This window comes from Aspergillus viridinutans, assembly GCF_018404265.1.
Source record: "Aspergillus viridinutans IFM 47045 DNA, scaffold_15, whole genome shotgun sequence".
Lineage (NCBI taxonomy): Eukaryota > Fungi > Ascomycota > Eurotiomycetes > Eurotiales > Aspergillaceae > Aspergillus > Aspergillus viridinutans.
The window spans coordinates 360,647-372,792 of record NW_025091231.1 but is presented as its reverse complement, the minus strand read 5'-3'; the positions used below and the strand labels follow the sequence as shown (position 1 = coordinate 372,792).

The following is a 12,146-nucleotide window of genomic DNA, read 5'->3' as shown; positions in this document are numbered from 1 at the left end:
AGGGTGCCTATATCCACTGTGGACATAACCTTTAACTTAGGTATCACTGTTAAAGTTTATGTTGATAACCACCTAACCCAAGGTGTCATCATCAATGGTATTATCTGTTATTCTATATCTTTAATATATTCTACTTTACTTACTCCCTCTTCTAACAAAGCAAAGGCTGAATCTTTACTATATATCTCTCTTTCTGCACTCTCAAAACTCTTCATAGCTTCCTGGGCTGAAAATATAAGATCTTCAGAAGCTTTCTAAAGAAAATCCTGAGCCTCCTTAATCAGACTGTTAAATAACAGATTCAGTTCTCCCAACACACCCGGATCATCCCATCCTAAGTGACCTAGGAGAGCCGCGGCAACATGTGTTTCTGGCATAAGAAAGACTGATGAGCGCCTTTCGAGGGCCTTTTGGCGAAATGTTGGCATGTATCACATGTAGCACACCAATACTTGACATCTCGGGTTCGGGTCGGCCAAGTACGCTTGACCGACCAACCGGTCCAAGGTTATTGCATCTGAAAAGTGTCCATGGTCATACCTCCTTTTGTCTCATGAATATGTGTCTTTGCGTCATCCTCACAAGAAGTAGAGCAAGATCTGGAATATATTCAAAAGATGAGCTGCTGAATATTTGTGTACAACGAACATTTGGTCACCAACTCTGCACTGCTCAGTGATTGAGCGCAGTGTTAGCTCCGAGGCTGTATGAACTATAGTAATGGGATGAACTTACCGTAGAGACGAGGTAGAGTTCTGCGGCAAGTATGGGCCAGTCTGTGTTATGGCCATCCTGGATCCACCTGCAGTATCGACCTCCTCCAGTCCAATTTATTGAACTGACTAGTCTCTCATCCATACATGTTCTGCAACCATGGCCAACTCGTCTCCATCTATGACGATGTCCCCCTCCCCCTTCTGCTCATCTGCAGGTCGAAGGAACAATTCCTCAAAACCTAGCACAAGGGGAGCCCCAGTGATACGCACTGGCGCATCATCGCTTTTTTCCTTAGACACAACCACCTTCTGGACCACCTCGGGCACCTTTCTCTCTATATCTCCTCTCGTCGGACGGCTGATCAACTCCCACGTCTCGAAAGTCATTCCCTTGGACTTTCTCCAAACTGTGATGGCGAGGACAGTTTTTACTTCCCCGCCGGAAGCATTCAGCCACCAGCGAGCATCACTGGCCAGCTTGCCATTAGAATCTGAGTAGGCACACTGAAACACTACCGATGGCCAGCAATCGGAGCGGCCGGCTGGAACCCGCACAGGCAGGTAAGACATGTCGGGCGGTTTGATGCGCTCAGGAGTTATAACATCAGCCCTTCCGAGGGTTCGCAGCTGATCATCGAGATGATACCTATCCATGAACCCGAGCCGCTTGACTACAATCGCATTGTTGATCCCATTGCGTGCCTGTTCAGTGGCCCGGGTGGGTGGTCTTTTGGCGAGGAGAATTTGGAGCTGAGGGAAATAGTCGCTGTATAAATGATTCTGCTCCCGCGACTCGGAAAAGTCCCGCATAAAGGTTTGCTCATTGATGTTGGAGAAGATCACGTAGGGGTGTTTGGATTCTGCTGCGTTCTCTCTGTAGATGATGTCTCGGAAGTGTTGGATGCCCTGGTAGGGATATTCACTGGTTGTGCGACTGACCCCGACGGCGCGGCGGCTGAAGCTGTGTGTATTCACTGCCATCTTTGGAAGGTCCGAATGACTTATTCACTGTTCGCCAGAAGAGAAGAAGGAATACACCCGGTTTAACATACATTTCATCTACTACCCTCTGGCTTCCTGATGATACAGGATTCTTAGTCTTCATGCTTCTAATGACCTCACCATGATGGCATCTGGTTACAATCAATCTCTGTTAAATCCTTAGCTGAACCACTCTGTATGAAAACCCCTTTGCACAATGACTGATTTGCATAAGACATAAGATCACCGGTCCAGCCGGTACATTTGGACAATATGCGCTAGTCTTATTTCCACTGTGTATAGATAGAGCCTGCCCTCCCTTCCAAGTTGGACCAGCCACGGTACATATTCTGTACCAGGCATCTATATCGGCCCAGCTCCAAACTGAGGTTCCTCTCCCTGCGATGGATGAGACAGCATACTTGCTTCAATGTCCGATCGCCCGTGCTTTGGTGAGGTTTGTCTCTGTTGCACGGAGGAACTCTGGGTTCTGTTACTGCTACATGCTGCCCCTCTCGCTGTGTTCGATACCCTGTGGCTAACGTCTCGGAGCCAGCGCATGAGTGGACGGAGCGTGGCGAGGCACCCAGCCGTGATGCCGAGACCGGCCTCGATGTTCGACGAGATAGCGATACTAGTGGTCGCATCTGGAAACGACAGTTATTACACACTTGGCTGACTCTCATCGTGCAAGACTGACACAGGAAGTCTGGATTTTTATAGTCCGGGAGAAAGGGGATACGGGCTGCGACGGCAGCACCTGCACTAGAGAGCAGTCAGTATGGGAGTCTCTCTCCTCTTCGGACTGCCGACGTACATGCATCCCATGCTGAGAATGACTCTTATCGCCCACTTGGACTTCCGGCTCATACGCAGGTCCTTTAGAAGATATATAGGAAAGAGTCCAAGGGTGAAGTCGCAAAGACAGGCTGTCGCACTATAGAGGTACGAAATGTCCAGTACATACTGGGTGTTGATGCAGTGGCCTCTGCCCGTTCTTTGCCAGAATTCTCGGACCGGATGGCACTGCAACGTCAGGATAAGCCAGAAGGCGAGGCCGACAGTGGCCGTTATGCCAATTACGATATACATGACGGCTGATTGGCGCCGCTGGACGGTAAGACGGAGAAGCAGCATTGCGATGGAGATTCTTGCGGTTGCCACGACCCACACATAAGCGCTCTGCCCAAGCCACCACCACTGTTCATGCAATGTAAATGTCAGGGTAATAGACAGCTTTGGATACCGCTAGAACTTACCAGGAGAGCCGTTTGAACATCTTCTACCGAGTCGAACTGATCAAGCCTTTTCCCGATTCCGGCAACTGAGCCAGCCAACCCGCATATTGCAAACCAGATATTGAATAGCTGAGTATGAGTATTAGTTGTTCTGTCTATTGTCGAGGGTCGCATCAGCTCACGTACCATGGCCAATACCATCAAGCCATCGTCCCATCCAAAGGCTTTCACGAGTCTCAGCCGGACAAAGCACCGCAGAGCAACAGCAATGAATGATAGACACAGGAACACTAGGGTCACTGCAAATAACGCCCTACTGTGACCCTGCAATGCCATTGAATCAATCGGATATTCCTGCACGTCAAGTGTCCTTTCATGGTAATCTAGCAACGTGGTTTGCGCAACAAGTCAAAATTCTACAGTTCCGGTAGTACACGTCCCAAGACAGTAAGTCTGAATATGGCCATCATCGACAGAAAAGGTCGAAATCTTCTCTAGGTTGAGGACGATCCCAGAGCCTATAGGATAAATTCCACGCCGCGTACACGCTTGATAGGAATGTTGGAGTTTGTCACCTGCGGATGAAGGTTCGAGACTTGGCGATTGGTGGCGGCGGGCGAATTCCTTGAGTGCTTCATTCCATGGATCTGGAATCATCAGAACAAACAACAGATGGAAGGAAATATTTTACGCCTAATGCTGGTCCTCGGAGTAAAATGTATATGTACTGGAACTACAACATACTATAGTACAGACAGTCTTGTGTCTCTTTCACTACTCCCTAGAGGCTAGAGCTCCAGAACTTCAAAGCTCTAGGGTTGACAAGATTGATTTCATACCTGTCATTTAATGTAGAGCGGCCCCAGTAACTCAATGCTAAACATTATCCATCATAATTAAAATCACAAAACTAATATAAGAAAAGAATAAGTCTCCACACAGAAGACCCTGCACCCTATGGGGTAGAGAGTGTGGATCATCTGTAGATCATCTAATGCCCCACATGTCTCTCACTTTAGCTCATCAGCTTTCAGCTTCATCCCTTGTATTCACTGCAAATTTCATACTAGAGAAGCCATTGCAAACAATTGAGAGAAAAGGGAAATGCACTACTCCAATTGATTGTTCAGTCCTGTTCTATGTTTATTCCTGAGTCTTAGTCTCCTCATCACTTTCTTCCTGGCTCTCCTTCCACTCGAGGTATACCCTCTCGATGAGGAAATTGATGCTAAACTCCTTCTTATCAGAATTGTTAGAAATGGAATACCACTATGATTACAGATATGAGACCCTATCCTGACTGGGATATAGTCCGGACACCCTTTTAGCCTAGTGGCATTAGAATCTGATAGGAACCAACTCCTCCACAGCCTGAAATTTTCTGAAGGCTAGAGGATCTAATGCATGGCTATATAGTCTATAGGCAATATTCCCTACTAATACTATACTAGGGCATCAATCCCCTACTCAGAACAATGCTACCTACTATGGAGCAATAGCTTGTACTTTAGGAAATAGTGAAAGACAGCAGCATTATAAAAAAACTTAATCATGAGTGGTATGTTGAATACTCTTGTATCAGAATCAGCAGGAGCTAGCACTCACCCCTTCATAGGTGCCTTGAACACCATTATCACTCCTCTCATCCAGACCGCTTGATGCAAGAGAATCGGGGTGGAGACGGCTGGCCACCACTCCCAGGGCAGCGAAGAGGGCAAATCCCAAAGAAGCAAGAGAAATGGTCTTCATTATAGTATAACACGGGGCTTTGCTGTGAATGAGCAGGAAAATCCGAGTGTCGGAAGATGACTGACTCTTCAAGGCTGGGCTATGGACCAACTTTTATAGATGGGACTATGGCGGTTCACATGAGATACAATGAGGCTTGACAAGCTCCGTGACGTAGTTAATGCCTCAATGGTTGAAGTACACAGTATTTTGCAGGGGGTGACCCAAAACCATTTTTCTAATGTAACCCGCAGTGGCCTGCTACTTAGGACTGCATTAACAAGTTACGCGTATGAGATGGTGCCATACATGCATATAGAGCAACGCTTAGAGCTGTGTCAAGACTATATACGCACATAGAAGTTAGAGCCTTGAATGCTACCACATGACAGCCATGGCTAAGCTGAGAAAATCCCTGCTAGTACTGTTATATATTACATCTAAGCTTAGAGTGATAAATGGGATATGAGGCTTGTATTACTGTGGACTGAGTGAAATCATAGTATGAGCTGAGGGATCAGGCTGGCATATTTATATAGGTTATGTACTTTGTTCCTAATATCTAATCTGCGCATGGGCAGCTATAATTCACCACTGAGGGTCTTTCAGAGCATTAGAGGATAATGAGCGCGTAAAAGCTATGAATAGCTGCTAACAGTTTCATTGAGGTTACTGATTAAACCCAATCTGTCCTCTTTTCAACAGGTCTTGTTGCTATAGAAGAAGGAAGTGGTAGTAGGCTAGTAGCCACAGTATGGAAGATGTTTTAGGTGAGAAGAGAAAGCTCTGATTCTTACTTATCTCTAGAAGAATAACCTTACGCATCATGATGTATGCTATAATCAGTGATCTGCAGCCGATTGATCAGGGACCTCCACAAGCTATGAGTGAGAATACCAGGGCGGCAGGCTTGGATACAGTCAGTTCAGGCTGACACTTTGTTAACATGTCAAGAATCCCACAACTTTTCTAAAGCTCTCTTCTGTTCAAAGCGAAAACTGCTACACGCTACACCCTTCGCTAAAATACTAACTGGGCTATTGCAGAATAGGACTAAGCGAGGTCGGCCTAGGGCCGGCGGCGCAGGAAGTCGGTATGTCCCGACAGTCTAGGACTCTAGGCTGAGACGCAGTCCCTTAAGCGACGCTTAACTAGCCCACCCACATGTTCCAACGATTCGGGGCCAGTAAGGGCCGTAAGGGCCGTCAGCACGTAAAAAAGAACAATGGTCTAGGCGCTATGTAGATATGTATTTATATTGAACCAGAGCCCCCTCGTTGGTACAACTCTGACTCAGAACTTCGGCCCGCTTCTTCCTCTTCAACGTTTCTTCAATTATTTTCCTCAGTCAAACATCATGTCATCTATTAGCAGTGTTCTCATACGCCGGGGCACCGAGTTGATTTCCGCTCGGCTTCGAGACCATGAAAAGTCTCTATTGGATTTGGATGGATGGCTAGGCCTCTCAATTGTCATTTTTACGGCCGTTGCATTTGGTTTCGCAATCGTTTGGGTGAGTCGGTATTAGTATTAGGAACAGCAACTATCTAAACTCATCGAAAGGTCGACTACACCTGCATCCGTGTTATTGCGACTCTGGCCGCGGTCGAAGACTCCAACCCGAAGACCTACGTTCGCCTTGACAGCGAAGATTCCAACGATTCCTTCGACCCTGATGATCCCGAGGTCGCAGCTGCATCGACCGCTAAGCCTATCACTAGCGGGCTACGCTCAGCCATTAAGCACCTACGCACCCGTGGTGGCATCTGGTCGTGCTTCCGTGGATTTCGTATGTATCTGGCCTTCACAGGGTCCGATCTGGGCGCGGGTCTTCTAATTCGAGTTATTTTTGATATTCCGATCCACTGTCTTCGATCCATTTTTTCGGTCCACTTTTCAGTTCATTTTTGGGACAGTTCATCGCCAGCATGCTCTTCGCCACCTGGCAGATGGCTTGGGTTCATCTTGTGATCGCCGAAAAATCTCCTAGGAGCTCCTACCGGCGAATGCTTGGCCTCCGGCATTGGCCTAGAATTGCCCCTGCGGCTGCTTTGTACAATTTCCTAATGTGTGCGGCTTTCTCTCTGCCCATGGCTTCTGCAGGGCCCGCTGGCTGGACCGCCATGATCGCTGTCACCAATGGGGGATATAAAGAGCTTCTCCGTGTCCTAGCCATTAACGCTCTCCCGACTGTATTTCTCCTATTGGTTTCTGTTCCCGCCAGGGGAATATTCACTCGTGTGGCTGCCTCTATGCTGCCCCGACGAGGATGACCCGATCGTGCCCTTCGACCGTCATTTTGGCGGCAAGGTGAAACCCGAAATTGTGGGTGGTAGTGGCAAGCTCAGCCTTAGAGACGCCTGGACCACCTTTGATTGGCCTGCTCGCACTCGCTTTGTTAAGGTCCTCCTGAAGGCTCTTGTCATTGAGGTTGCACTAGGTGTGGTTGGGGTGCGGCTAATAATGGGCGAGTTGGCTCTGATCGAGTAACTCCTACTAGCCGGAGCCCGTATTCCCAGGAGCAGCGCTAACTCTTATTTTCTTATTGGATGTCCGCACAATTGCTCGTGAAGTGTCGCAGAACCCGCCCATCTCTACGACACTCATTGGCCGACAAAGCAAGCAAGGAATTTGCCTATGACTGCCTTTTCTCACTGTCTCTGACGGGATATGTGAGTGCGAGCAAGTCAAGAGGTAAGATTGCATTAACACAAACCCTCAGCTTAACCGAGGGAACAGAGAACTTTTGTCATTAGCCCTTTGGTGGATGAGAACCTGGCTGGTCGACTGGCAGCGGTAAAACACTCGCTTGTTTCCCGAGCAGTTGGGTCGATGACCACAGCAAATGAAGGTAGTCATTTTGCCGCTGAATTCGACTCCTGTGTTCCCCTCGCCGGCGACAATATGGCCGCAAGATTTAGAGCACATATGTGAGCATTTAAAGCACTTCGAATCGGACATTCCAGCCATGGTTCCGTTCAATTGTTGAACAGCCAAAGTCGAGAATACCAACCGAGCGTGGACCCGATCAGGTGATTGGAAAGTTATTTTGGATATCAATGTATGTCCACACGATCTGGATTGAAATTGAATCACGTGAGCCTCATAGTACCTCCAGCTGAGACAGCCGAGCATCGCAGAGTGGCCAGTGCTCTCAAGAAATTCGGTGAAAAGGTCACGACCGATTCGAAGCAAGTTGCCAAACTATTCAAAGAGTCCACAGCTGGAAGTCGAATCCTACCATCCCGGACCAGTAAGAACGATGCTGAGTATCAATGTCGGATCGATATGGGAGAGAAAGTCAAGGATAAACCAGGATACCATAATGTGTATCTCCAAGTGAAAAAGCCAGGCAAAGAGTGATGGACTCAGAGGTTGGCTTCGAAAGAATCCACATGGAAAGCTCGCAACGGCACAGGTGAACAGGAATACTCCGGAGGATAAACAATCCGAAGAGGGCCAGCGTGTGGTGTCGAAATTGATTGAACAAGCAAAGAAAAATCTCTAGACTCGCGTCAAACGCAAGAGCCATTCGGTGGAAAGGGCCATGTCTTCGCAGCTGCATCTGGTGATAGCTCCTCACTCATAGTCTCGATATACATGTCGAAGAGATATTTATTCATCTTGTTTGTCTCCTCCCATCGTTCTATTGGGATCCAGCCCCTGTCATCTGTGCAAAGCTGGGTCTTCACAATGTCACGCAAATAGAGCATATCCTGATACTTCACTACCTGTTCATTGTGCATGTCTAACACCTCTTCGGGAAACGCAAAGGGACAGCTTCCTGGAAGTTCCAAATGCGCCCAGTACTGGGAAATGCGTATAAGTGAGTTTCTTAGTGGGACCAAGCTGCCATTTGAGAAAAGCTGGCAACACGTAAAAGGCTCCCAAAGACTCCGGTCAAGCCTCATGGCCTTATGGACATGTTTGTTGTATGCAAGGCAAGACATTTCATAGTATTTAGACTGGGTAGCCAACGTCTTGTCCTTCATAGCTCGTTCCTTTTGCTCGGGATTTAATTCCTCAAAATTGTCCGGTAAACTGGGGATTGCGGTGCCTGGGTTGTAATCCTTTGGCGGCCTCAGAAACTCCGGAAATCGAGCCTGTATGAACAAGGGAGCAATCTGAGCCGACTGCCAATCAATTATTCCTTCGATGGCAGTGGGGTCGTCAGAGGAGACGAAGATATTTCCCAAATGCAAATCAGTATGCGACAAGGCTGGTCCCGCCACTTCCACCACACGTGGATGATGTGACAGAATAGGAAGAATATCCTTCACTTTTTGTAAAAGGTCGCTGTATTCGTCGACTGACTGTCTCTCGCTGAAACAATTAAGATGATGCTGTACCTCAGCTGCCTCATTTGCAATGAACCTCAATTCTCGTTGTGGAATTGATAGCGCAAAGTCCGAAAGAGAGGTCCCTGTAAAGTGTCAGGGAGCACATAATACAGCAAGGAAAAGAACACAAAAACTCACATGGTCCGACATCCTGCACAGCTTTGGACTCGTCAGCCAAGTATTTGTGCCACATTGATTGATCACATGATGGCCCAACACAGAACAATTTGGCAGGATCCAAGGCCGAGGACAGTGCATAATGGCGATATTCAGAAGGCACAGATTCTCGTAGAAAGAGACTCCCATAGGCCGGGAACTGCAGGCTCCCAAGCTCTTTCTCCATTGCGACAATTCGGTCGATTACTTTGTAGCGCTCTAGAATTTTCATTGTTTCCCATCTTTCGGCGAGCGGAACCCCTGGAATCTTCTCCATAATGATATACTCAGCACCTACTGGATTTGCTGCGTCTGAACTCCAAGCTAACACTTCCGGAACCTGGATCGAAGTATATGATCGCACTAAGACAAGCATGTAAGTATGTCAAAAACATCAAGAACAACAAGCAGAAGCATACAAAACTTCAACGTCGCCACCTCAGACACCGTCGTCAGGGAGGGCGTTCCTGCATTCGGACAAGGAATCTTCGCGACGACCTCGCTGCCGTTGTCCATTGTGAGCAGGAAAGCTTTGTTAAAGTTTCCTTCCAACTTGACGATGCGAACGCATTTAGTAGCATCGCCAAAAAGTGACGAGGCTTGATAGCAGAGGCTCTCGACATTGAATTTGACAAAACGTTGCTGAAGTTGGTCTTTCTCATTGATCATCCATCGGCCGGAAGTATATCTAAACAGATCATCTTGGCTAACTGCTTTCGACTCTGTATTTATTAGAATCTATAAGTATAAGTGAATGGCAGGAAGGACTCGAAAACAGACTGGTTTCGTTGATCGTTGGCTCTTTCTCAGGCATCGCCAGATGCAAGGACCGTCTCAGATTGGAAAAGGGGTTGTGTCGAAAACCACTAGCAAAACTGTCGTGGGTCAGATGCCGGAGTAGAGGAGAATAAAATTGTTTCTTCCACATCCTCTCTTGAGGGAAGTGAAAGATGAAGCCGCATGGATTCGTAGCTATCTAGAAGAGAGAGATGCTAATGAAGCTATCTAACCGAGGCAGATAGCCCTCGGATTATCGTAGGACCATCTGCTCACCGGTAGAACCTCTAGATCTACAAGAAATATAAGTCTGCGGCGCAATACAAGGCCACGAATGCTGAAAGATGTTCAGCTAAAGTTCGCACTCCGCAGACCCAACACCGCCTCGCCCTATATCTGGGCGGTCACGGAGGCGGAGGGTTCCAAACAAGACCCACGTTAAATAAACCAGGCAGAATTAGGACGGTCTCTGAGAGAGAGATGCGGAGCACTGATGTTAAAAATATATAATACCACTATGACTATGGATATGAGACCCTAGACTGATGAGGACCATGTCCGGACACCCTTTTGGCCCAGTGGTATTATAATTCAATAACTGACAACCATGGTCCACAGGATCCACGCCCTCCGCCCTACTGTTGGGTACAGGGTGTTTCGACCCCCTTCCACGGTTCCACCACAAACTCGTCTCTCCAAACACTCCATGACAAGGACAACTTCACTTGTTCACCTTTATTAGGTCTTGCTATGCTGTCCTCCTCAGAATACAATTGCAATCTCTACCAACATCAGGATAGGGGATGAACGGACACATCTCGTCAGCTGACCTGGACACCCTGCGTACCCTCAATCGACCACAGAACACAAACGTAGAAATCAATGTCCCCACGCTCATCATCAGCGTTATCGCTCTTGACAGAAAGGATATGGAGCCACAGCGCCTTCATGATGTAGGCCGTGCCCTTCATCCCAGCACGGTTCAGACCACAAAGTCTTGCAGGTCTTGCTTATGAGCTTGAGACATCCGTTTAGCTTCATCGAGAGTTGCAAGAACACAGGCGCTTGACAGAGCTCCTCCTTCTCCCGCAGAGTGCAGCCAAGCTAACAAACATCGATACACTATCTCACTGACATCGACGTTCGCTCGTCGTACCAGCCGGCATGGCCGTTCTTAATGGCGTAGCACACCCGCATATCGGCAGCTGCCCGTCTGGCATTCAACAACACGAACTATTGCTTCAAACACGGTTGCCCGACGCAGTAACCTAACTGTAACTGGTGAGTCCCAGACGCATCCCGGTGCAGCTACCGCGGATTCAAGCTCGCGTACACAGACAAGCTACGCGAGATCTCCAGACTCAGAGAGCAGCCGCCACTTCCTACTAAACCACGGCGCAATCGTCCAAGCGCGCATATCCCACGGCTGCATACCTCTGGCAGACTCGGACGAGCATACAATTCCGCCCCTCTCGACGATATCTCGTTTAAACTCAACTGCGTCGAGGAGGGATGGCGCGGTTGCAGAAAAGGTAATTGCTTTTGCTCGCAGCGCCGGCAGCGGGAGGAGATCAAGGAGCGGGTGATGCGGGAAGAGGATCTGGGGGAGAGTCGGGCGGAGGTGGAGTGGGATGGCTGGGCGAGTAACTGTAGCTAAGAGTGATGACGGATCTGCCGACATGGCGGTGTAGGGACGGTAGAAAGGCGAGCATAGGGACATGCAGTTGTAGCTGGAGAACTGGTCGATGCTGATGCCGAGGGCTGCGGCGTTGTAGACGCAGGCTGTGAGGAGGAGGGTGTATGTGTTGAATAGCGGAGGTGGAACTTTTAGTACTTTGTTTCCGACGGCCTCTTCCTTATCGCTTTTGCTAGATGGATTCGAAGGAAAGAAGTGATCTACCGTCAGCATTGCTGGCACGGTTTTCCTAGCTACGTCCAGACTTTTCGCCGTCGTGTCTTTCGACATAGGAGCAGTCGCAGGTCTCAACTCCCGTTTGGAACCAGCCTGTCCCTGCTTTTTGGCCAGAAACTCTCTCCGTCGTTGTCCTGTTCATGTCAGCACGCTGCACAGCACACGGACAAATAACGAGAACCCACGGTAAGCCCGCTGCGCACGACGATTCTGGTCCCGTCGAGCGGGGGTGATGATCCTCTTGGACTTGGACTTTGCGCCTGGCTTTGCAGTTTGCATTTTGATGGACTATCATCCA

At 48.5% G+C, this 12,146-nt stretch overlaps 4 protein-coding genes across 4 annotated transcripts; 1 reads left to right on the top strand and 3 right to left on the bottom strand.

The window, feature by feature from the left end:
- Positions 1 to 842: 842 nt before the first annotated feature.
- Aspvir_003462 (uncharacterized protein) lies at positions 843 to 1,697 on the bottom strand (the record flags this gene model as incomplete). Its single annotated transcript, XM_043275044.1, has 1 exon — positions 843 to 1,697. The coding sequence occupies one exon, from the start codon at positions 1,695 to 1,697 to the stop codon at positions 843 to 845; it is 855 nt and encodes a 284-aa protein (XP_043130979.1).
- A 4,323-nt stretch (positions 1,698 to 6,020) lies between these two features.
- Aspvir_003461 (uncharacterized protein) lies at positions 6,021 to 7,153 on the top strand (the record flags this gene model as incomplete). The annotated part of the gene is made up of 4 exons (XM_043275043.1): positions 6,021 to 6,176; positions 6,227 to 6,505; positions 6,580 to 6,855; positions 6,932 to 7,153. The coding sequence occupies 4 exons, from the start codon at positions 6,021 to 6,023 to the stop codon at positions 7,151 to 7,153; spliced, it is 933 nt and encodes a 310-aa protein (XP_043130978.1).
- A 1,025-nt stretch (positions 7,154 to 8,178) lies between these two features.
- On the bottom strand, positions 8,179 to 9,828 carry Aspvir_003460 (uncharacterized protein; the record flags this gene model as incomplete). The annotated part of the gene is made up of 3 exons (XM_043275042.1): positions 8,179 to 9,086; positions 9,142 to 9,522; positions 9,579 to 9,828. 3 exons carry the CDS (start codon positions 9,826 to 9,828, stop codon positions 8,179 to 8,181), a joined length of 1,539 nt encoding a protein of 512 aa, XP_043130977.1.
- Positions 9,829 to 11,278: 1,450 nt separating this feature from the next.
- Aspvir_003459 (uncharacterized protein) lies at positions 11,279 to 12,127 on the bottom strand (the record flags this gene model as incomplete). Its single annotated transcript, XM_043275041.1, has 2 exons — positions 11,279 to 11,982; positions 12,034 to 12,127. The coding sequence occupies 2 exons, from the start codon at positions 12,125 to 12,127 to the stop codon at positions 11,279 to 11,281; spliced, it is 798 nt and encodes a 265-aa protein (XP_043130976.1).
- Positions 12,128 to 12,146: the final 19 nt, after the last annotated feature.